At 38.7% G+C, this 24,290-nt stretch overlaps 1 protein-coding gene across 3 annotated transcripts in view; it reads left to right on the top strand.

The window, feature by feature from the left end:
- The window catches only part of SLC44A5 (solute carrier family 44 member 5), a 79,025-nt gene extending 55,034 nt beyond the window's left edge, over positions 1-23,991 (top strand). The window contains exons 8-23 of one of the 3 annotated variants that reach the window (XM_017729342.1): positions 327-387; positions 2,018-2,141; positions 3,036-3,119; positions 5,708-5,820; positions 6,248-6,379; positions 9,187-9,286; positions 12,014-12,106; positions 13,050-13,137; positions 14,800-15,062; positions 16,031-16,125; positions 16,496-16,599; positions 17,861-17,934; positions 19,873-19,943; positions 21,001-21,089; positions 21,716-21,800; positions 23,740-23,991. In XM_017729342.1, coding sequence (XP_017584831.1) covers positions 366-387; positions 2,018-2,141; positions 3,036-3,119; positions 5,708-5,820; positions 6,248-6,379; positions 9,187-9,286; positions 12,014-12,106; positions 13,050-13,137; positions 14,800-15,062; positions 16,031-16,125; positions 16,496-16,599; positions 17,861-17,934; positions 19,873-19,943; positions 21,001-21,089; positions 21,716-21,800; positions 23,740-23,852 — 1,650 coding nt within the window. In that variant the 5' untranslated portion in view covers positions 327-365 and the 3' untranslated portion in view covers positions 23,853-23,991. Of the gene's footprint in view, positions 1-326; positions 388-2,017; positions 2,142-3,035; positions 3,120-5,319; positions 5,351-5,707; positions 5,821-6,247; positions 6,380-9,186; positions 9,287-12,013; positions 12,107-13,049; positions 13,138-14,799; positions 15,063-16,030; positions 16,126-16,495; positions 16,600-17,860; positions 17,935-19,872; positions 19,944-21,000; positions 21,090-21,715; positions 21,801-23,739 lie in introns of those variants that run through there. The other 2 variants (XM_017729351.1, XM_017729358.1) reach the window with 2 other exon arrangements.
- Positions 23,992-24,290: the final 299 nt, after the last annotated feature.

Here is a 24,290-nt window from a genome sequence, read left to right as displayed (position 1 = left end):
AGCTATATTAATTGGGTTAAATTCTTACTTTTCTTTGAGAGAAAAGGTGAAGGGCAGGCAAGGAACAATTGCCCAGTCAGTTCCAGCTTAGATGCTGATCCAAAGGTCTTTTCTTTTGTCAATAGAAAAGAAGAATAGTCTTTTCCCAAATCACAATGACAATTTGGATTCTCACTTAGATATAAATGTATCTTGCAGCTCCACCAGTGAAATTTAGGGAGGAGGCTACAAAGCCCAGTTTGGGGCATTCCCTCAGACTGGGTGAGAAACAAAAAACAGTAGTTACACTGCTATGTATTCAGCATTCCTGTTTTTCCCCTTTTTAGTCTGTTGCTCAAGTCCTACGTGATGAAGATTGTCCTTCGATGATCATTCCAAGCAGGCCTTGTGAGTGGTTCTACTTCTTACACACATCTTAGCAGATTGTGAGCATTCATATTAAAGCACAACTCCAGTCTGAAATATGTTTTGTGGCAACATTGCTCGGAGCTGTCTGTTATCTGACATTGACATCCATTCAGTTTTAAAGTATAAATCAATTCAATTTAAATGTATAAATATTTATTAATATTTTTTCTGACAGTCATCTGGGAACATTCAGTGTGTGATCAGGTCAAGCTGAGCTCTTTCTTGCTCTTGAATCATCACTGATAGCAAAAGCTCTTCAGCTCAAATTGTGCCTTCCAAAATGAGAACAAGCAATGGCATTGGCATAAAGAAAATGCTACCAATGTTGGAAGGATCATATGGCCAGCTGTTCAAGTTCAAATGATACTTCAGCTCAGTTACAATGCAGCTCTCTTTTCCGTGCAATGCTGGCTACGCAGGGCATACAGAGGAATTAAGGGGATACAGAGAATTAAGGGTGTCACTATGGTCGGCAAGTGTTTCTAAGTAGATTACCACTGATCTCAGAGGTCATCTCAGCTGCACAAGTGTAGTACTGACACAGAATCTTACAGAAATAAGAAATTGCTGTTTATTTTTGCCATACTTTAAAGTAGGGATCATGTAAACCAGGAACAGGTCATTAAAAGGAGAAAATATGGATTAATTTTTAAAACAGAGTATGAATTTGTATGAAAACTGAAGTACTGACCCAAAACATAAAATAATTTGCAAAGAAGCTCTTACATTCTTTTAGACTACATCAAGGGGCAAAGATTACAGAGGGAGGAAAAGATATGTTAAGATATGTTGCTTAATCATTTAGTCAGAATAATTGCTGGGGGAGATACACCAGACTGAATATTGAACCCTGGCATCGGTACTTATTGGAATCTGGTAAGGAAAGCACTGAATGGTTATATGAAGTACAGCTGTGAAGGAGGACTCACCTGCTCTTCTCTTTGGAATGAAACCAAGGATGTTTTGCAGCAAAGAACAGGGCAGCATAAATGAGTACGCAAACATCTCTCCTTTTCTCACTTTTTTATAATCTCCTTCTCCCTCTCTCTAACCAGTAGTTTCTTTCTTTTTTCCATTGCTTCATCTCCAAGAGTATCTAGTGATAGTGACTGGAGCTCATCTGGCATATAAGGAAACTGACACTTGCTGTTATGTATTGTTTTGGGTGCTAGTATGATTTGTGACCAGTGAAGCTGAATCTGTCCCTGGGGGCTGGTCTGATTATTACCATAAAATGGTGTATTTGAGAAGCTGCAGTTTTTATAAGCTGCCCAGATGCTGACAGAGAGTAAGTTCCACATGTATTACAAATTCTTAAACGCCTACATATAGTACTGTTGTTATTTGGTAGGACCTAGAACCTCTAGATGAAATCTATGATCCCACCCTGCCTGAGCTTAGACAAAAATGCCCCAGAGCATAAAAACCATAATCTTGAATGTAATGGCTCTTCCAAGCTCTGTCAAAGTCAACATATTGTTAGATAATCCGTTGAAAAACAATTGACTGTGAATCTGTAATTATTTAAATATTTTACAAAACACACATGATAAAAGCGGAGCTTGACATGAAATGTAATATGCAGGCTTTGTTTTGATATTTTGAATAGTTTTGAAGAGATGCTTCCCAGACTTCTCCACAAAGAATGGTGTGTTGACCGTGGCAAATCAGACTACATTCAAAGATGGAAGAGGGAAAACGAGAAATGTAACTGATCTCAGGGAAGCTGCAAAGTACGTTTTACCCTTCTTCAGTGTTTGTTGAATTCTGAGATTGTGCAATAATTTAGTAATGGAAAAATAATCAGAATCTGTTGTAGCAAATGACTGAGGGTACCCAAGCAAGACTTGGTAGTAAATGGTCTCTCTGTGCCTGAGCACTTCCAAAGTTCCATCAAGGAAATCCAGCACTGTGGTGTGCAGAAAAGAGCCAAAAGTGTGAAAAGTTTTAGTCTGATTGTCTCAGTCATTTGTTGAAATGATTCTTGTTTTTCTTAGCAAAAATTAGTTTTGCTAGGAGGGTTTAATGAGGTTCAAGATGCAATCCTCATGCTGCAGGACTCAGGCCAGCCAGTAGTGGCCTTGGCTATCCTGTTACGTGATGACCTTTCCACTATCATGGGCTGGCCTAGTACTTTGGGCATCTCACCTCATCAGAGTGGTCCTGCTTTTGGTAAAAAGTAATTAATGTATTGGGCTATTCTTCAGAAAACAATTATATGGGCAAGCACTCTGCAGGATAGGAAAACAGTTCCATGAAGTTGCTTCACTGACCTGCTTTCTGGTTCTGTGCTATTAGCAGTTCTAGATCACAAGTGTTTGTCCCTTGGTACATTGCAGATATTGATAGTATACACTTGTCTTGTGACATAATAAGCAATTCTGACAATAAAGCCTTTTTAATAAATTTTTTTTCAGGACTGATAGAGACATTCTTATGCAGTTTTTTTCTTTGCTCTAAATGTGATTGATGTTGGCTCAGTGACAGAACTGGAGCTAAAAAATTGTAATATACTCTTATCGCTAGCAAAGATATTTCAAATTCTTTCACTGATCCTATTTGTTGTCTAAATAAATTCTCCTTTTCTTTTTCTGAAGCAACCTTTTCTTTGATTTGTCTTTTCTCAGTGGCATCAATAATGTCCTGGATGCAAGATCAGTTGGAATGAAAATTTTTGAAGACTATGCCATTTCTTGGTATTGGATTTTAATGTAAGGGGTTTTTTTGGTATTTTTAGTGTTTCCAAAGTCTTTTTGGAGTGTGCAGGGAATAAAAACATAGATCATGTATGTGTTTGGTACAAGTCCTACTTAAAAACTCAAGGAGGAACTGTAATTTTCTTTTATCGCATGATAGTAAGGTTGTTATGGTTCTGTGCGTGAGGTAAGGATAGTACAGCATACATACACAGAGTGTCAGTTGATCTGGAATAGCTTTTTAATGTCCTGCCAGACAGAAAATTAGATGGTGCTGTGTTCCTTTGCAGGACCCATGTGTGTGGTAATTCCAAAACTGAAAAATCTTAATTAAGTGACTTTCAAGCCAGTCGCAGTGTCACTAGTATATATATATAAAACAGATAGTTTCTAAATTTGTGCAAGAAATATACAGTTAAATCCATTCAAATCCCAAAGGCCAATATAAATCCACAAATCCAATGCAGCAGGCATCAAGAACCAAAATTACTGAACAGTATTAACCTTATATTGTAATTGATATTCATTAATCACCACTTAATTAAAATGCAGCACTGAAACAGAAGAAGTAGCTACTTTGCTGAAGCGAATATGTAAGTATTTGTGAATTCCTGGCCCATTAATATTGGTTTTAATGGCCCAGGGTGTTGATCTTTTTAAACAGGAGCAGAAGTCGTCTCCAGGTGAGAACCTGTAACATGCACATGTTAAGCATACTACATTAGTCAATCCTGAATGCAAATCCATGACTATTAATACATACGTTAGATAATAATTTGGAGATTTAGTCAGTTCAGAAACGCAAGTTGTCAGATTTTAAAGGTATTCAGTCACTGGTGGAAAGACAGCTTTCTCATAGTCTGATACTCTGCTCACAATGTTTAGTGGCAGGAGACTGACAGGTACTCAGCACGCTTGGGTCTCTCTGTCTCTTACTGAAACCAGGCTTATGGTACAGATTCTTTCAAAGGAGATACCACTGAACACATAGGACAGGGAACTGACAATTTTTTTGAACAGCAATTCTAAATATTGAAGCAAGTTTCCACATTTCAAATACGATATTTTTTTTGTAAGGAAGCGTTGCTACTTTAAAGTAGTTGGATAGAATTTTCTTCTCACTTTTCACCAAATGATAGCATAGATCAAATTATTTCTGGACAAATATATTTAAGTTCCAGAATTTGGGTGATGACAGTGAAGGCTTAACAGTGAAGGGAGGCTGGATTAAAATTTAAATACGGAATTGCTGTAGTCTTTTTAGCATACCCCAAAAGAACTACGGCTTCAAGCCTCAGTTTAAGGGAACTAGTCTGTTGAAGACAGTTGCTACTGTGTACTCAGTTTTGGTGTTACTAGGACTCACATATAGCTGAAGATAACTTTAGATAAAGATAATTTACTGCTTTCAAGATGGAACTCCAAAACAACAACTTTTCTTGAGGAATACATCCTGAATTTCAGTAGGGAATTCTTTAAGCCTTTAAAGGGGTAGGACTTAAGGCAAGCTTACAAAGGTTTAACTAAATAAGCTGATGTTATTTTTGTATTGTCCTTCTGCACATCTGGCTTAGTTTGCCCAAAACATCTGCTTTTGATTTTTTATGATCAGGCTGTCCCATTTTTTAGCTTTGGTTATTGGCTAAATAAGCTGGGAACATTCAGAAGAAAAGTTACTGAGCACAGGCAAGAAGGGGGTTTAAATTTTTTTGAGTCTGTACTAATAAAAAATTCTGATGTAACACCTACTAAAAATAGTGAGACATTAAATGTTCTTTGAAGCACCTGAGCTGGATATTTGTTTGATGGGATTAATATTCATTTTGCTTTATTCATAATGGTTTAGAAAGCCTTATGGAGTAAAAAAGCCTTTTGCAGTAATTTTTTCCTTTCTGACTTGCTTTCTAGGAGTGAAATGAAAACAAATATATTATTATATTATATTATATTATATAATATTATATTAATGAAGAGAAGGCACTGTAGATGTCTTTCCTAGGAGCTCCATAGAAAGGCTTTTAACAGTTTCTTTCCATGCATCGTAATGCCCTGATCATTTCCTCTTCTGATTAGTAGAAGCGGTGATGAGTAGAAATTATGTCCTACTAACCTCTTCATGGTTTTCCTCCTAAATTTAATTCTTTTTTCTTTCTAGGAAGCTCCTAGAATGTTGTTTACTAACATTGTTTCTTTGCAAGCAGGGATTTTCAGTGGAGGACTTAAACCAGCAACTTCCCCACACATAGGTATTCCTCCTATTTAACTTTCTGTACTGTAGATTAGACCATGGCCTGAAAAAGACAGTGAGTTTTTCAGCTGGTGTAAGGGACAAAAAAGGCATTATATTAATCCCATTCAATCAGCCTGAGAACCTAGTGCACATAAACATTTCAGGCTCTGCCCTGTGAGATCATCATATATAAGCCGTTTGTTTGTAATGGCAGATAACAGCTATGAGAATGTATTTCATAATGAAGATTTTGAAATACATTTTTAAAAATCATTCTCTTACGTGAGATGAAGTGACCCTCATTTGGAGTAACAGGAAAGTGAATAGATTCTCACACTTGTTTTCCCTGTGTTTCTGTTTCTTCACTTTCTAGTGGGCTGTTCATTGCAATGATGCTGAGTCTGCTCTTCCTTGTGCTATTGAGGTTCACAGCTGGGGTTCTCTTCTGGATTTTCATCTTTGGTGTGATTGGAATTATAGGTTATGGTAGGTGTAATTTTCTAGCCTCTGAGACTATTTTTTCTTATTGCTTAAGTTTGGGCAAGGAAAAACAGTAGTTACTTCAATTAAATGCTACAATTGGGTGAATTAATGCCTAGTTTTAGCCACAGTTAAGTGAGGACATAAACGGCAGCAAAATATAGTAAGAATCCAGCTGTGCTGATACTTAGCAGTGGATGTAGTAACCTGCATTATCTATGCACAGTATGCTTAGTCTATGATCACCTGTACTGGTATTTCTTTCTCATATATGTGATATCATGACTGACTAGTCTCATAGTGATGCATTTTTGGGTTTTGCTTACCTGACAGGCTTATACAAAAGCAAAACACTTGGCTTGTAAGATTTTTTTTTAAATTTGTCTTTGCATTCTTCAGACACACTCCTGTTATATTGATTGTTTTTTAAAAGGCATCTGGCATTGTTACTGGGAGTATGATCATCTTAAAGGAATACCTGGATCTGACCTCACTGTTTATGATATTGGATTCCAGACAGACTTCAAAGTGTACCTGCAACTGAGGCAAACATGGTTAGCATTTAGTAAGTGCCCTTTAAATTTGGTATCTGTTAATGGATATTCAGGAAAATCAATCAGTGTCTTGATACACTTTCTGCCTTGGTAAATCTCCTCCTCTACACATGTTGCTCAGAGATGAAAGCAGAATTCCCTTCCTTTGTATTGTGTAAAAATGTGCTTTTTTCAAGGAGACTACTATATTTGTAAAGGGAAATAATGCAATTACACTAGTGGTAAGAGTGAAAAAAAATCTTTTGTTATTAGCATTCTACTTCCTGTGTGTTCAGTCTTCATCATGGGGAAAGCAGAAGGTGATAATTAAGTTAGTCATGGTGAAGTTGCATAAGGAAGGGTACTTTTCTCTCAGATTATTTTTCCCCCCTATTTGAGAGCCCCAGAAATGACATTAATAAGTCACATTAATAACTGCACTTCCTTGTATCTTAGAACCATAAAATATGCTGAGTTGGAAGTGGCCCTTCAGGATCATAAGTCCAGTTCCTAGCCCTGCACAGGACACCCCAACAATCCCACCTTGTGCCTGAGAGTATTGTCCAAACGTTCCTTGAGCTCTGGCAGCCTCAGAGCCATGATCATTCCCTGGGGAGCCTGTTCAGTGCCTGACTCTGGGGGAAGAACCTTCTCCTGATCTCCCACCTAAACCCCCCTGACCCAGCTCCAGCTGTTCCCTCGAGTCCTGTCACTGGTCACAAGAATGAAGAGATCAGTACCTGCCCATCTACTTCCCCTTGTGAGGATATTGAAGACCACAGTGAGGTCTCCCGTCAGTTTACATTCATGTCACTGAATTTTCTTGGAGTCTGATCTAAGACTGTGGAATGAACTGTAGCAAATTTCATGACCTTTATTTTCAGAAATGCTCCATTGCCTTCTCTTACAAGGACAGTGTATTTTAAACAAAATCCTACTGGAACAAGACAGCCTGCAGCATACACATTCCTCCCCAATAAAGGAGGGGCAGAAGAGAGAAGAAATACCTGTCAAATATTACTTGCACTCCTGTTACTGCTCTATTAGAAGACATGCAGACTCTTAACTGGTGATGAATGGGTCATAACCGAAAACACTGCCTCTCCCTATTGGTAGCTAAATTATTAGAACAGTAGTTTGCTGCTTAAATCTCGTTTATCTTCTTTGTGCCTTCGTTCACCTCTGTGTTGGATCATTGAGCTTATGAGGCATCTTCTATATATTGTTGGGGCAGAGCTTTTTGGTGTGCTCTCCCTAGAGAATATTAGGACTGTATTATGGTTTTTTTTCTTGTGACTCTTCAAGCTCTTCCCCTGCCTGATTCTTAGCAGCCAGTATATAGTTTATCTAGAGTTTAGTGTCACTTTCACATGAATAAATTGAGGTACTCAGGAATTAAATTGCTTTTCCAGAATCACCCAGCAAAGTAAATCGTTATATATCCTTGAAGAAAACATAGAGTCCTAGTCTAGAACTCACCATGTACTGATGTTGCTTGCCTTTTTCTTAATGTTTCGGACAAGTACATTAACCTAAGAGCCAAGCTGGAATGAGACCAACTTCAAAGAAACCTGTTTGTATATTCCTTCTTGGGAAAATGGGATTGAAATGTGTTTAATAAAAACTTCGTTCTGAACAAGGTCTATGGCTCTGAGCACCACAGTAGTCACTTGCCACCTGCAGTTCTGTTGCCAAGGGTAATACTTGGGACTGCAATTCAGCATCATCTGTGACTATTGGGTCTGATACTCTGAGACTGTGTCTAAGCTGTGGGACCTAAAGCCAAATCTCATGTTCCTTTGCAAACCTTAATATAAGTTTTGGGATTCTTAAGGGTACTGTCCCTTCTGTCTTTCTCTCCCTCCACAGAACTTCTTGGTTTCAGCTGGAGGAGACAGGTCCTGCTGCATACAACAACCTGCCCCTACTGGGCTGGTTTAAGTGTTGTCTAATGATCTGAAGCACCAAAAATAAACGGGTATGTCTCAGAGTCACAGGATGTGTGCTTCAGGCATTAAAGACTCCGTCTTCTCTAGATGAAGTTCACAGAATTTTCTTACTTTCTACCACAGAAGTAGGTGTTGAACCAACACAAATAGGAATCAGACAGAAGCAGACTCTACTGACATCAGAGTTATGATTTAAATACTGCTTATAACTAAGAGCTCTCAGCTCTCTAATATCAGAGCATGATTCCAGCAGCACAACTGGAAAGTGAAAGTAGTTTGTCCAGAACTGTCCTTACTCTCTCTTTTTTTTTTTTTTAAACTCAAATGAGTTGAAAGGAGCTCATGCCGGGTTAATACTCAAACAAACCTATTGATTTTGGTACATCGAAATTTTAGAACAATATAGATCTGAAAAATGCACTCTCCATGAAAAACTTGACTCTTCGTCTCCTATTTTTTATTATCTAAATACTACAAATGAACAACAGTATAGTATGAACAAATGCTTGTAGTACGAGCAAAATGCTTTTTAATGAAAAGTAGAATATGTAAAGGATGAACTGTATCTAAGGCTAGATACCGCAGTTACATTGAAGTAAATTTTTATCTTTGTCTGAGAATTATATGTTCTATTTTTCTGTTAAAAATATAAATGCTAATATCAGGGTTGTACACATTCTGACTAACTCTCTGCATACAGAATTTTTTTACAATTGGACTTAGAAACCTATGAAATGGGATTAAGTTTGGCAGGTGCAGTTGGAGAAAGAACTGCTCAAGCAGAGAATTTTACAGAGTTCATGAACAATGGTTCAAATTAGAAGGAAAAAAATTACAGAGGCAGCATATTGGTTTGGTTCTTGATAATTTCTTTATTTGTTTCTTTACAGTGATAATACTTTGTGGTGTTGAGGTCATTATCATACTGATGCTGATCTTCCTAAGAAATCGGATCCGGATTGCTATTGCACTGCTGAAGGAAGGTAGTAGGTACGTTTGCCTGATTTTAATATATGTTGAATTTTGTTAAATGATCCCTAGAGTACACTCTTCTTGAGCTCCGTCTTGCACTACCAAGAGCAGAAAGTTGGGGGTTAAAATACAACACTGCATTTGTTAAACCAAACAGGTAATATAAGGAATGCCAGTTACCTCTTAATGAGGTTGTGCTTAAAAGAGCTTTCTCTTTTAAGTAAGGTATTTCTTATCTCTCCACTTCTTGCCTTAAGAATACATACACTGTTGATGTTACCATATATCCTCAGTGCAAGAAGGTGTCTCAGCAGAAAAGCTAAGTGTGGTATACTGTTAACAGGAGCTTGGGACCTGTAAGTGCCAACTTCACTCTATCGTTGGATTGTCTCTGGAGTCATATACTAGTGGTAGAGGATTGGTGTTGTTTTGGCTGTGGCTTCTATTTAGGAAAGACTAGGAGATTCTACTGGCTTCAATCAAACTTCTGTGTGGATAGGCATAAACCTGCAGAGAGAAAAGGAGACTTCTGTGACCAGACATTGTAAGAGGGTGCAGTCTAAGGTATTTCTTTTCAGCTCTCAGTAAAGAAGAAAGCAGAGCAGGATATGAGAGTTGAAGGCCTAAGGGGCCTCTTCATTGTGTGTTTCCTGAAATCTGCATAGGCTTTGTTCACAGTGGTTCCTGTTTTACAGAGTGTGAACACTTAGGTTTTTTGGTTTGTTTTTTTTTTTCCTTATGGGAATATTACAAAAGATAAATGGATTTAAAACTGACTGACTTAAAACATCAGGCCCTTGGATTTCATTGCAAATAGGCTACAGTCTCATAGGCCGTGAAAGCAAGGCTCTCTTCTTAGAGGACATAGAGTTAGCTCTGAGTTCGTCCATATGCACTTGCTTGTGGTTTTCTGCCATCTCTGTTGACATTGTGGTTCCTGGGAATCAGGATTTGGGATTTTTGTGATGGGATTAAGAAATACTGGAGTTCTGCATTTAGCCAGGTATCTATTTCCTGTCTTATGCTACTGTGCAATTAGAGCATAGCAATTAATTTAGGCAGCACTAAATTATACTCTTTAATTCCTGTTCATTAAAATCCAGGAACACTTTTAACATTCTTCGAAACCTTTGTTCACAAGCTTGACAGGTGGAAGGATTTTAGAAAGTTCATAAACTTCTTGCTGAGTAGTCACTTGAAGATGAACTTTTTGCTCTCATGCGTAACGGGCGAGATGAAACACTGTATGTAATTACCGTAAACCTAACAGACCATGCCCTGTATTTAGGTAGATGAAAAGTAAGGTGCTAATGACTGGAAATAAAATTATGTTTTTCAGTACCTTTTAGCTACATTTTCAAAAATATTACAGTTATAATGCCAGTAATTGACTTGAAATCCATAGTTAGAAACAACAGTTGTTAATCAGTTTGTTGGAATAATAGGTCATGGTCTTAGTGGTAGCTAAGAGGCCTACCAATAATTGCTGAACACAGCTAATTTGTTGTGATTATTTCTCAGACAGCATAAGGCTGTGTCCTCCTGTCTGACTCGTAATGGACTTTTTTGTCTCTGGACCCAAGACAAGAATCGATGTTTTGCTCATAACCTCTGCATTGCAGAGTTTCCTTGCATTCCCCCCAGCATTTACTACTTTGCCCTTAGAAACTGACTAAATTCTTCTCCTTTTGCATTCTGGGAACTGCATCCTATAAAACCAATAGCATAAGAAGTGCCATAAGTCATAGGAAATAGTACTAGACAAAAAGGCTTGTGATAAGCTTACAGAACCACAGAAAATTTAGAATACCAGGAAGACGTAGCTTACAGGCATGTAAAGAGAGCCAACCTGTAAGCTTCAGTGAACAAAGCACGTACTCTCTGAATTCCCATCCAGTGAGACACCCAGCTGGCGGTGTTCACTTGCGGGATAGCAGCAGCCAGTTTACCAAGAGGGGTGGTATCAACTCCCACTTACAGAGAAGGAGCCCCTGGCAGAGTGGGAACTGGCATGCTCAAGTTCCTGCTCACTAGTCACATTCTAGCCACAAGGATTAGCAGTAGAATATCAGTCTACATACTCCTTGATATTAAAAGAAGGTGTCTAAGCTGTCAACAGAAAAAGGCAATTACTCGTTTTGCCTGCCAGTAGTCCAAGGTGAGCACCTCTTATCTGTGGCACATGCAAGGAAAGTCACATAGTCGCAGGAAGGTGTAAGTCTGTCCTGGCATTGCAAAGACAAGTTGACTATCTCTGCCCCCAAATAGCTAGCACTTAAGACAGGAAAGTTGCTGGGAACAGAGTTGTCAAATACAAAATAGAACAAGGTAGTTTCAGGTCTGTAGGAGTGAAGGAAGAACGCAGGATGAGCAGAGTGGGATAAGGACATAAAGGGTAATGTCTGCAGCAGTCAGCAAGGAGATGTCATGGAAATCAGTTAATAACCTGGAAAGAGATGGATCTCTGAAGCAGTCATGAAGAAGGAGAAAGTAGAAGAGAGGCTGGAACATGGCAAATTAATAAAGTCCACTGTAGTACCATTGATAAAAGTGGAGTGGTAGAAATGGCAAAGTGAAGGTTTGAAGACATAAGAAAAAAAATCCTGCAGTATTCTGAGATCCCAGCACTAGCTTATGCTATGACTGTCAACAAGGATCTCAAAGTAAAATTGCTAGAAGAGGGCTGATAAAATCCTTGTTTCTGAAATTGTTGTGGCTTATTGATATGTTTTGTTTCTTTTATAGGGCAATTGGCTATATAATGTCTACACTGTTCTACCCAATCGTCACCTTCTTACTCATTGCAATTTGTATTTCCTACTGGGCTGTGACAGCTGTGTATCCTTCTGTCTGTGTACCTATCTGGAGCAAGTCTTCTGGTTTGGAAGACTAGATGATTTTCTGCTATTTCACGTTAATTAAACCAATATTAAGAGGGCTGTTTGGTCACTTAGCATTTACTCTTCTGATGCAGTCTTCCGCGCTGCACATCTATGTGTGATGTACAAATCGGACAGTGCTTTTATTCAAATTAGAAAGACCTGGACTAAAATTCAGGCCAAGGCATGGGGATCATACAAGGCCTCGTGTACTGCATGAGGCTGACTCTGGGGGATGAAAAGGGCCCTCAGCAAAAAGTGAATATGGTCTTTAATGTGCTGTGTGCTCTATAGGCCTGATGTTCATGGTTTCTTAGTTAACTGGAGGTGGAGTGGGTTCTGTGTGTGTTTTGTTCAGAAACATGAGAAAGGAGTGAGAGAATATACAGTGCACTATCTTCTCTGAATTGCCTAACAGCAACCACTGTTTGCTCCTGAACAGCAAGGATCTGGTAAGGATTTAAAAAAGGGAAAACTGCTATTTGAAAACCAGTTGTTATTTCATATGCAAAGAGAATCAGTTGTTGCTGTTCAGGACAGTGTTAATTCATCCTTACGTTCTGTATCTATTTCTGCTAAAATACAAGAACTACTGCATAGTCTGCCTTGTGAAAGATAGATGTGGAGGAGAAATGGGGACAGTTTTCAAGATTATGCCCCCTGCCCCTTCCAGCTCCAGGTATGAGTTTGCCTTAGTTCTCTAAGTAATGAGAGTACTCAGTCTTGTCTGTCAACCCTTCAGATAACATCTCTGCAGAGCAAGAGCAGTTTTTCTGTTATCTACACAATTTCTTTAGAGTTGAAGTTCTTTAGAGTTGAGTTCTGCAGAGTTACCCACTGCAGAATCCTAAGTTGCTCAAAACCCACAGTTCTGTGATTCCTCCTTAAAATACTTCATTCAGTTTTCTGGCCACATCAGGAGAACCTGTGTATAAAGTAATGGCTAATCAAACACTGTGCAAGTATGCAAACCTGACTTGTGACCCGGAGGTAAGTGTCACAAATATTTACCTATAGTGAGAGCTATACAAATTGCATTTCTTAATCACTGTTAATGCTATGCTAGTAAAAAAAGTGCATATTTTACATAATGAGTCCCTGTGTTAAATCTGAAAATATTACCTAGTGATCAGGTAACACTCCTTTGTTTTACAGACATAAACTAGTTTTTTTGTGAAACTGTTCTGTAACTGTTAACTAATTTACAGGATGAGAAAGGAAGAGACAGAAATACAATTTTATTGGAAAGGTGTTCTTGAATTTGTGAGGAGTCTGTTTTTGGTCTTCTATAGGCAGTGGTAAACTTTGAAAGCTGCGCCTCAGACTTGCTCAGGACTAGTCATGATTTGAAGCAGAAGCTTAGCTTTTTCTGGCACAGTAATTACCTTTATGAAGCTCCAAAAAAATGTTTTTTTGAGTTTTGTATTTTTTTTTTTTTTAATTTTGCCTTTGGTCAAATGTTTTTACTCAACTGTGGATTTGAATTGAAGGATTCTTTAAAAACTAGAAATATTTATCGAAGGTTATGCACCAGGGGAAAAATAACCCCATGCACCAGCACAGGCTGCAGGTGACCTGCTGGAGGGCAGGTCTGGGGAAAAGGACCTGGGGATCCTGGTAGACAACAAGCTGTCCCTGAGCCAGCAGTTTGTGCTGAGGGCCAAGAGGTGCTTCAGGAAGAGCATTTCCAGCGGGTCAGGGAGGTGATCCTGCCCCTCTGCTCAGTCCTGTGAGGCACTTCTGGAGTGCTGTGTCCAGGTCTGGGCTCCTCAGGACAAGAGGGACATGGAGCTCCTCGTGTTCAGCAGAGGCTGTGGAGATGATGATGGGAGACTGGAGCATCTCCCTGACCAGGAAAGGCTGAGGGAGCTTGGGGCTGTTCAGCCTTGAGAGGAGACGCATCTGAGAGCGGCCCTCATCCCTGTCTGTCAGCATCTGCAGGGAAGGGGCAGAGCATGGACCAGACTCTGCTTTGTGGGACAAGAGGCAATGAGCAGAAACTGATGCCCAGGAAATTGCATTGTATGCAGTGGTGATGCACACCCTGCTGATGTTTAAACACTACAAAAGAAAGGAATTAGAATTGATCTGGTTTCATTTCATGTCCAAACCAAGCAAATACATGAAATGAACACTAGAAATAGGGAAAAGTAATTCAATGTAAAGATTAATCCTTTTTTTAATACTCTGAGATACATAAGCTAAGTTGTGTCCACATCCACTGTTTGTATTAAATTGTATAGCTCAGTTTTTCATTTCAACTGTAGTGATTTACCTGAACATCTGATTTGGCCTCTGGTTTTCAAATAAATATATATATTTTTTTAATTGAGCAGATTTTCTCTAACAAAGCATTTATATGTCTTAAAAGTAGATTCCTGAAATTCAAATTCCATTTATTCAGGTTTCAGATATGTGGTGAACAGCCCCATTTGCCGACACCTACTTTAAAGTTAAGTCTTTGCATAAGACTGCATAAGTCTTTGATATGAATCCTTAAATATGTAAACAGGTTACATAGTGTTGCAGTTTTGAATGAGCTAATGAAACATCAAGCAGAGTTGTTATTTGTATTAACCTGCTAAACTTCAGAGGCTGTGTACATAGAATTCATTGCTTATGATTGTGTTGTTTATTTCTCTTTCTATTTAGACTTTTAACACAACCAACGTGACTAAATTCTGCCCAGGTGCTCAGTGTACTTTTGCTTTTTATGGAGGAGAAAGCCTGTACCATAAGTACATCTTCATCTTCCAGTTAGCCAATGCCTTTGTCTTTCTCTGGCTGGTGAACTTTGCAATTGCACTGGGTCAGTGTACCCTTGCTGGTGCCTTTGCCTCTTATTACTGGGCCTATCGAAAACCAGCTGATATTCCACTGTGGCCACTCTTCTCTTCATTTGGACGAGCAATACGGTAAGACTGGGGAGCTGGATGTGAGCCTTGTCGTGTATGTAGGGAAGCCAGTCTTAGAATATCAGATGAAAATGATTAGTCAGCATTATGGTTTAATCTTGGCTGACACGTGGGCTGAGATGAAGACAGTTTAATAGGTAAAAGAAAGCTGCATGCACAAGAAAAGCAAAGCAAGGAATTCATTCCCCATTTCCCACAGGCAGGCATGTGTTCAACTATCCCCAGTACGGCAGGGCTTCTTCATGTATAGCAGTGACTTGAGAAGACAAACTCCGCAACTCCAAATGCTCTCCTCTTACCCCTTCTTCCACCAGCTGGTCCTGCTGAGCACCACACGCTATGGTGTGAGGTATCCCTGGGGTCATTTGGGGTCAGCTATCCTGGCCATGTCCCCTCCCAGCTCCTCATGTACCCCCAACCTGCTCACCAGTGGGGCAGGGTGAGGAGCAGAGCAGCCCTTGGTGCTGTACAAGTGCTGCTCAACAGTGGCTAAAACATGGGTGTGTTATCATCACTGTCCCGGTCAAAAATCCAAAACATAGCACTAGCTACTATGAAAAAAACTAACTCTAGTCCATCCAAAACCAGCACAATCGGGAAGATGTAGTTATTAGGGGAAGGCTGAATCCTGTAGCCCTACAGCACCAAAGCTGCTGCAGCTCCCTGCCTCTACGTCCAACCAGTTGTAACGCTGAGCAAGTACTCCAGCAGACACACACACACTAAATACATGTATACAACACATGTGTACAGAGACAGACACAGCACTCACAAACACCAACAGCACCAATGGCTTCATCCTGTTCCTCTGTGGTGGATCAGGATGAAGGTCTATTAGTTTTATGTAATTCCCACTAATGGACCTTCCCCCACTTCTGGTTTTATTTGTATATACATACATATGTGCATACATATATCCGTGTACATATGCCTACGTGTGACATAACAATCAAATATTTTGGTTTTAGATACCATACAGGTTCGCTGGCATTTGGAGCCTTAATTCTTGCAATTGTCCAGCTTATTAGAGTAATACTGGAGTACCTGGATCACAAACTGAAAGGTGAGATTTATGAATCTGCTCTGAGTTGTTAAGACTTTCCTTGCTAAATTATTTTCTTACTTTCCCAAGCTGTTTTTTAGCAATGAAAAGAGATTAATTCCACATTATCCATTGTAGTTTCTTTTGAAGCCAGTAAATTTGTGTTGATTCACTCAAACTGAGTCTATGTTCTTGGGAACTTAATGCAAAGTTCAGATGGGATAGAGTCTGATCTAATTGAAAGCTAGTGAGCTAAATTTAGTTGAGAGAGTCCATACCTAGAAATAAAGAAATAATGTCACAATTTAAGACGTTCCTCTGAATAGCTTTCTACATTCTGAAGACTGTGCATGAGTTCTACATATGATGTACTCTCTCCTGCTCTTTTCAGGTACTCAGAACTCCTTCACTAGATTTCTGCTCTGCTGCCTCAAGTGCTGTTTCTGGTGTTTGGAAAAATTCTTAAAATTTATAAACAGAAATGCCTACATCATGGTATGTGCCATGTCTGCATGTGGTCTCCCCTATCTAGGACACTAAAATATCCTAGACACTACTAGTTGATCAGAAGCCAGCAGTACTTGAATCTGCTGAATAAATAATGGGATTTGTGGGAGTTTTCAGTACATGCATGTGGTTCTACCATGAAAAAGTAAAATTTTTTTTCCCTTCTAATTTCAGCCTCTTTTTATTCCTGTCTTTGTTTATCACCCTCACCCCCAAAATAAGTGGGAAGGGATGGCATAACTGGTTAACTCCCCCTGTAATTCAATAACTGACATCCTGATTTCAACAGGAATATTAGCTTATTTCATTATTGCATGTTGATGACACTTCTGTTTGGAGTTGATATTTGAATAAGGAGGTCAGAAGGCATGTGATAATTGTATTTCCACCTGGAAGTTAAAAGCACAAATTCTACTAGCAGCAGCAGTGGTACTTCTCTCAAATAAGCCTCCTTAGCTTCCAGATAAGACAAGTTAGAAATCTTAATATAAATTACATACACAGATTTCAGCCTTGGATGTTTTGGCTTGAAGCAATTTCAGTGATTGAATGGTATGGTCACAGACTTCTTGTCTCAAAGGAGGTGGCTGTAATGGGTCCATTACAACCTGTGTAGATGCAATTGATGTTTCAAATTATTGGCATCTTGAAGAGGAAGTGGGTTTTTTTACAATCTTCTTTACAGTCTATAAACTGTCTGAGCTGAGAGCTGTTCTAGTGTATCTTACCCTGGTGGACACTATTCCAGGAAGAAATGGTTTTGTTCCTGAATAACTTTAGCTGCTTTACTTTATGCCGATTTCTTCTTCGGTGAAAGCAGCATCAGGTCCAAGGAGATAGCTACAGGGGTCAGCTCACTTCAGTTCTACAAGTGCCTGTTCTTTTCCACTCAGTATAAATCTAGTGTAAGTAACTAGCAAAGGTAGAAGAATCCCTCAACAAGTACCTTTTTTGCTCTGCTTGGCAGACTAAGTACTGAGTCTACTACCTGTGAGATCACAAGGGGTAGCATGCTCATCTATTCATCATTCAAATCAAGGTGATTTGAAGGGGAAAGATGGATAATATTCTGTCCCAGCCTGATGGGAAGCATTGATAAGTAGCAGGTGACAGAGGAAAGTGTTTTATGTTCATCTGAGTTTCAAGGCCGCATATTAGGGGGAACTATGCATTGCATGCAGTAAGATCCTGGCATATGAGGAGGTATCCTAATTATTTAAAATACTTAACAGCTACTATTACTTTGCAGATTGCCATATATGGTAAAAACTTCTGCACCTCGGCAAAGGAAGCATTCTTTTTGCTCATGCGGAATGTGGTGAGGTAAGGGACTGTCTCCCAGTCCTTGGAAATGTCGGGAGTTCCTGCTATTGCACTTTGTGGACACACTTCTTTCCTCTCCCGTATCTCTTCCAAATATTGATTGCTACTTGTGTCCTCAGACATGGCCCTCACTTCTTACACTCAGTGTGTAACAGCAGGCTGGCCAGTACAGTAACCTAGGCAGAGTTGATGTAATCTCATGGTTTTGTTGTGATTGCTCCTGTAAATTCCTAAGTAATACCTAAGTACATTGTAATAATGCCTCCAAGAAACAAGTGGAGCCTCTGAGAGGAGATCTGCGGATACATGGGAGTGGGGTGCCCATCATCTGCCATATGTTTGTTTTTTGAGCTCTGGTCCACTTGGTCTGAGAAAAGGAAAGTAGAAAAACCTAATTTTTCAGATTCATTCAGAAATCTTAGGAGGTGTTGGAGAGTAGAAGTAAAGAAGACGAAATACTTTCCTTTCAAAAAGATTGTCTTTAACATACCCAGATCACCTCTGATGCTTGGAAATTTCCTCGCCCTTTTCTCCACTACCAAGTGTGCTGCCAAACTCCTCGTTCTCATCAGTACTTTCCTTCATTGCTCCTGGCTCCTCCTTTGCTACTGTAAGACCAAAAACTAATGGGAGAATAACTTAGGAGCAGGCCATATTGATGCAATAGCACAGAGAATCACAGAATTAACTAGGTTGGAAAAGACCTTTAAGATCATCTAGTCCAACCGATGACGTAAAATCTAATTACCAAGCAAGAGACACAGTAAAACTGGTTAGGTGGTTGAAATCATTAAGTGAAGGACTGGAAGGAGAAGAGAAATGGAGGGGAAGGCTGAAAGAGGAAAATAGAAATAATGCTTAAGAAAGAAGAGGAAAGAATTGGAGGTGGGAGAATGGAATACCTTCACTGTGTTACCCTGCACTAATATCAGGACAGTGATGTCCCTACTGTGTAATGCCTGTGCAATAGAAAAGAGAAGCTGCCTTTTTTTCCTTACAGAATATTGCCTCTCTGCCCTTTATGATTTTGCTCTTAATCAGTAAGAACAATAGTTAAAAGCTAGGCATATAATTCTATTGTTTCAAATAAAGATGTTTTTATCTTGTGTATTTTGCTGAATCTGAATTCTGACAGGCTAATGATGATTTGTCTCTTTAGTAGTTCTTAACGTTTATTTTTTGCAGTAGGCAGTACTGTATAGTACCATATCCATAATGGTAATGTGGCCTTCAGTTCTGTCAAGAGGTTGATGATACAAAGTTCATTTTTCTTCCCATTATTTACCTGCAATTTCTGATTAGGCAGTCGGGAGGACATTGAGCAGGAACTCCCTGCTGTGCTTTCAATGAAAGCTGCAGATTTTTTGTCAGCTTTTCTGTCTGCTTTCTTTCATCTGTGATTATCTTCCTGCTTTGACGTCTTCTGCCTTCAGTGTTGTACCATGATATCTTAAAATAGTAGATTTGGCACGTTATTGGGTCATTAAAGGTGGCTGGATAGGACCAAGTGAAAAGGAGGCCTACCAGCAATCTACATAAATACTGCTTTTTGTTTTGATGTGTACTTCACCTGTTCTGGCCTGGCTTATCTGTGCCCCTAGAAGAAAGGCTGAAATAAAACTATTTTGAAGCTTTGGGTTGGTTGATTTTTTTTTTTTAAACCATCTTGAGCAACAAACAGTCTTCATGTCAGTCTTGTAGCAGCATTGCTACATTAAGGCCTTACTCAACAAAGGCTCAGTGCTTTTTTGCCTCCTGAGATTACGCTGTAGCAACACCCATCTCAGCACTGCCTATCTGTGGTGCTGTGTTGTCAGCCTGTAAAACCAGCAGAAGACAGCTTCTGGTCATGTTTTGCAATGATCCATAGATTTAAGGAGAAAGAATACAAATGTCTGGTTTGTGATGATTATGTATCATTTGTCCTTTGATAAACAGGGTTGCAGTTCTGGACAAAGTTACAGACTTTCTTCTATTCCTGGGGAAAATCCTTGTTGCTGGTGGTGTAGGTAAGCTAGTAGATTTTTTTTCTGAATTGTATGTTCTTTATTCTGGTATACAAAAGCATGCCTGCCATATTAATATATGCTTAGTTAGCAGCTGGAGGTTCTCATTGGGCTAACTATTTGGAAATCTGTTCCTGTGTTTCTGGTGCTAGATTGAACTAAAACCTTTTTTCTTTTTTTTTCCACTTCCCCCCCTGCCCAGCACCTGGTTTGCCTTGACAGTATCTTTTCCATAATTGCTTTTACAGCTCTTGCATGTGTGGCTGTTGCAAGGACTTCTGTGGCCACAGCATTATAGTTGAATCAAACCAAATTCACATCCAATAAGTCAGCCACAGTCAGTTCTCCTTTCAGAAGAACTGAACAAAATTGCAAATGAGATTCACCTGGTAACAGACAACTGCCTACAAGATGTGGTGGTACAGGTCTGCCAGAATGGTCCTGAAGCTCTGCTGTATTCAAGCCCATTATAGCTATAAGCTATAGTAAAAGAAATAGAATATTTCTAGCATCCTTATAGGGTCTTCTTAGTTATCAGTAAATATTAAGTAGATTATTCATGGTTTTCTGTGACAGAAAAGTGTTCTTTTTTTTAAATTAAAGCACTTCCAGAAATTCAAGTTGGCAGTGTTCTGTTGCAGTTTTTCCAAATGGCAGCAGTTTCAAAAAACTGTTTTACAAATAACTGTATTTTGCATTCTGTATACTTTCAAAGTTAACTAATTCATTATATTTTAATCAAAGGTAAAACTAGTACCCAGAGCTGATCTAAAATATTTTGTCATCACTGTAGAATTACATTATTTATTAATTTTGCTGTTAAATTCAGTAGAATGGTGAAACAAAACAACTCATTAAAGTAGTTCTGGGCCCATGAATATCTTTATGGTAATTTATTAATTTACATATCTGTTCTGATAGATAATTTGTATTGGAGAATGTATTGTTTACAAACTTTTATTGAAACTAGCCTTGGATCTGTTGTCTGTCTTACCCGTTCTTTGGATCCTGGGAAACCAGAGCTAGCATGGGAATCACTAATTGCCTGTGCTTCTTGCAGGTGTTCTTGCGTTCTTTTTCTTCACACAGAGAATACCAGTCTTTGCACAGGAAGTACCAATGTTAAATTACTACTGGGTACCATTGTTGGTAAGGCAACCATTTAATCTCCTGAATACTTGGGGCAGTTCGAGGTGCTCAGAAAACTCAGGACATGGTCTGGTAACAGCTTCTTTGGTCAGCTTCCCAGTGGCATAGTATCCACTCAAGTGAGGACTGATCAGCTGCACTCCAGTCCTTGGGATCCTTCAGGCAAAAGTCACACTGCAGTGACTCTGAATCTTCAGAAAAATTAGGTTTCACATCTCAGACTTCCCAGACACCAAGACACTGATGACAGTATGGCTTCTAATGGAAGAGACTTGCAATGCATCTCTTCCTCCTTTTGTAGAAACCCCTTAAACTTCAGAACGTCCCCAGGGCGAGTGGTTCTTGAAGGAGTTCAGAATATTCTTGGCATATATTCTCCTCAGAGGTTGAAATAGTTGCAGTTCGGAACTATTTCCTGCTGGAAGACTAGCAGCTACTACATGTTAGAATGCAGTGTCTTGAACCTGTGATCCCTGTCCACAGCAGTAGTAATCTTTGGTAGAAATAGTGAGCTGACATTAAATTCTTCTAAATTTGCTTAGCAGACTAGGCTTCTGAGTTGTGTTAATACTACCACACTGGTGCCGAAAAAAATTTGGGGGTTTATTGTGGTTTGTTTTTTGTAGACAGTCATCATTGGCTCCTACTTAGTTGCACACGGGTTCTTCAGCGTCTATGCAATGTGTGTCGACACGCTTTTCCTCTGCTTTTGTAAGTACTACGTTTTCTTTCAGTAATACCTGCAAATCATGGAAAGAGGAGTAGAAAATCACCTTATCCATTCCTTACAGATGTCTGGTGACATTCTAGCAGACTGTATGAAAAATTAACAACTTCTTCTTTTCATATTGGCTCTGTGATAGGGTCTTCCGTGCTTTAGTATTCAAATTTAATTACTTTGAGAAGTGTAAGGTAGCTTTAAGGTTCATGGAGATAGCTAGCGTTTGTTTTTCAGATGTTCTTTAAATTTCATTAAGTTTACTTCTGGGTGCTTTGTGAAGAGCCCTGTACAGTATTGATTTCCTTAAGCATCTTGATAATAACAAATACATTTTTTGGTATATAGGTGGCACTTTGTTTTCAGTTTAATAACCCTGAACAAAGTATTATGTTGCATTACCTCGAAGATTCTGTAAAATACCACTTGAAACTGTCTGTCTCTTGGAGTCACAATGGCAAACAATTGGGGGCCCTATCAAAGGAGACTACTGTTCAGACTGTCCAATCAGAGAACATTAAAATCAAAAAAGAAATCTGTTGGTCTTGAATTACGATATGTTTATAAGAAGCAGGTGTCCTTAGCATGTAGTACCTTCCATGTGCTGTATTTTTCTATAGTGAAAGTCATTCTGGTAGGTCCAAGTAGAAGTTAGTTACATGGTAGTGATTGTTCTTGCAATTGGCAAATTATTTGATAATACTAAGGGAAGTAGTCATAGGCTTGATCTTTCATATATATGCACTATGGATTGCTGAAGTGAGGTAAACATGGTAATACTGATTCTTTAAACACTCACTTTAACCTCGCTTCCCTAGAAACTAAGGTAAGCAGGGATTCTGGAAAAATGATGTTGCCAAAGAATCACAGGAACAAGATCAGTTAGAAAACTCAAAATTGGTATCTAGTTGAGAGCTACATCCTATTTTTCTCATGCTTTGGACTTTGGTTCTAAGCAAACATGAGCACAGACAGATAGCACTAATAAAACTCAAAGAAATAAGCTAAACCACAAATAAATAAATAAATACTGTTACTTATTTTTTTATTTTGTTATTTAGAATGAAATGGACTGTAGCGAGTTTGTTGGTGCACTCAAAAACGAAGAGATTTTCTTAGTTTATTCCAAAGACACAAAGTATATATTGCGACAGAGATACACTAAGATTTGCCTTCTCTAATTTCTTTGGCCACTCCTTACAAGTCATACTCTCATTTTGGCTCTGCAGATCCAGCTGTCTGCAGGGTTGCAGTTGCAGTGACTGTGCTTCACTGACACCCTCTCCCGATTGCCTATTGGTGTGTAATTGTTCGCTGGTCTGTCACTGCTGCGTGGCACCAACTGGGCTGAACCCTGACTAGTGATTTAGTCATGACCTTCTGTAGGAAAAAAAGTAATGTCTGCCTTGTTTTAAATTAATATTCTATTCTGCTTCCCGTGCTTCCATTCAGTAATGAACAGTATATCAGATAGAATATTATTCATTCATGGCAACAGGTTTTCAAATGAACTTTATCTTAGGTGGTGAAAAATGGTCCAGTTTTAGAAAGTGCTTAAATCCATGGCTGTCTTTCTGACACATTTTCTAGCAAGAGGTTTCCAAAATGCCAGGGTTCAGTGGAGGAATGAGAGTTTCTGAAAATTTCCACCTATGCTGCCAAACTAAAGATTTGAAGAATAAAAAGGATATATTGCTATCATTTAAAAATGGCAAGATGTTTGTGTCTCTGCATCATGTAAAACCTCTTGTGATTTGAGAAAATTTGAGAAACTTTCTAATGTCCTTCATCAACTTAATAATACAGCTAAATTACCTTGAGTTTTTTTTAATGTTGGGTCTTTTGCTCTCTCCTTTTTTCAATTCTGTTTGTCTCCGTGTGTGGTTGTATTGCTGTTTTCCTTTTTTGACTGCTTTTGCTGTGTAAATTCAGGTGAAGACCTAGAAAGAAATGATGGATCTACAGCAAAACCCTACTTCATGTCAGCTAGTCTCCACCGAATTCTAGGGAAGAAGAAACTAAGCCCTAAGAAGGCAGTGGGATAACAAACGCTAAACCTCAACATCAAAAAGTGTCACTTTTAAGCAAAACGTGTATACAGTAGGCAAAAGTAAAAACTGTAAACGATGCTTCTGGTTAATGGGTGATTCTTTTTTCCTTTTGCTTATTTAAAAAAAAAAAAAAGAGCAACACTGGTAACATTTAACTAGTTTAAATGCTTAAACTAACAGCTGTGAAAACAAGGCCACATTTTAGTTTATAGAGTGCCTATGAAAAGGAAAATGTAAATTTGAAACTTTTATAAGTATATAATGATGTTTTAATAACTTTTGTAATACAACTTGCTGCCTTAGATGACAGCAGTTTTGATAATATTTCTTCTTATAAGTGTATATTTGTAAAAGAAATTCAGGCAATTTTTTGAAAGCACTATCGTATAACCTACTTAGCCATAAAAAAAAGATAGTTTGAGACTCTAATGA

Source organism: Corvus brachyrhynchos, unplaced genomic scaffold, assembly GCF_000691975.1.
Source record: "Corvus brachyrhynchos isolate BGI_N302 unplaced genomic scaffold, ASM69197v1 scaffold720, whole genome shotgun sequence".
In the NCBI taxonomy this organism is placed as follows: Eukaryota; Metazoa; Chordata; class Aves; order Passeriformes; family Corvidae; genus Corvus; species Corvus brachyrhynchos.
The sequence above is the reverse complement of the archived record's forward strand: the minus strand, read 5'-3'. Positions and strand labels throughout refer to the sequence as shown.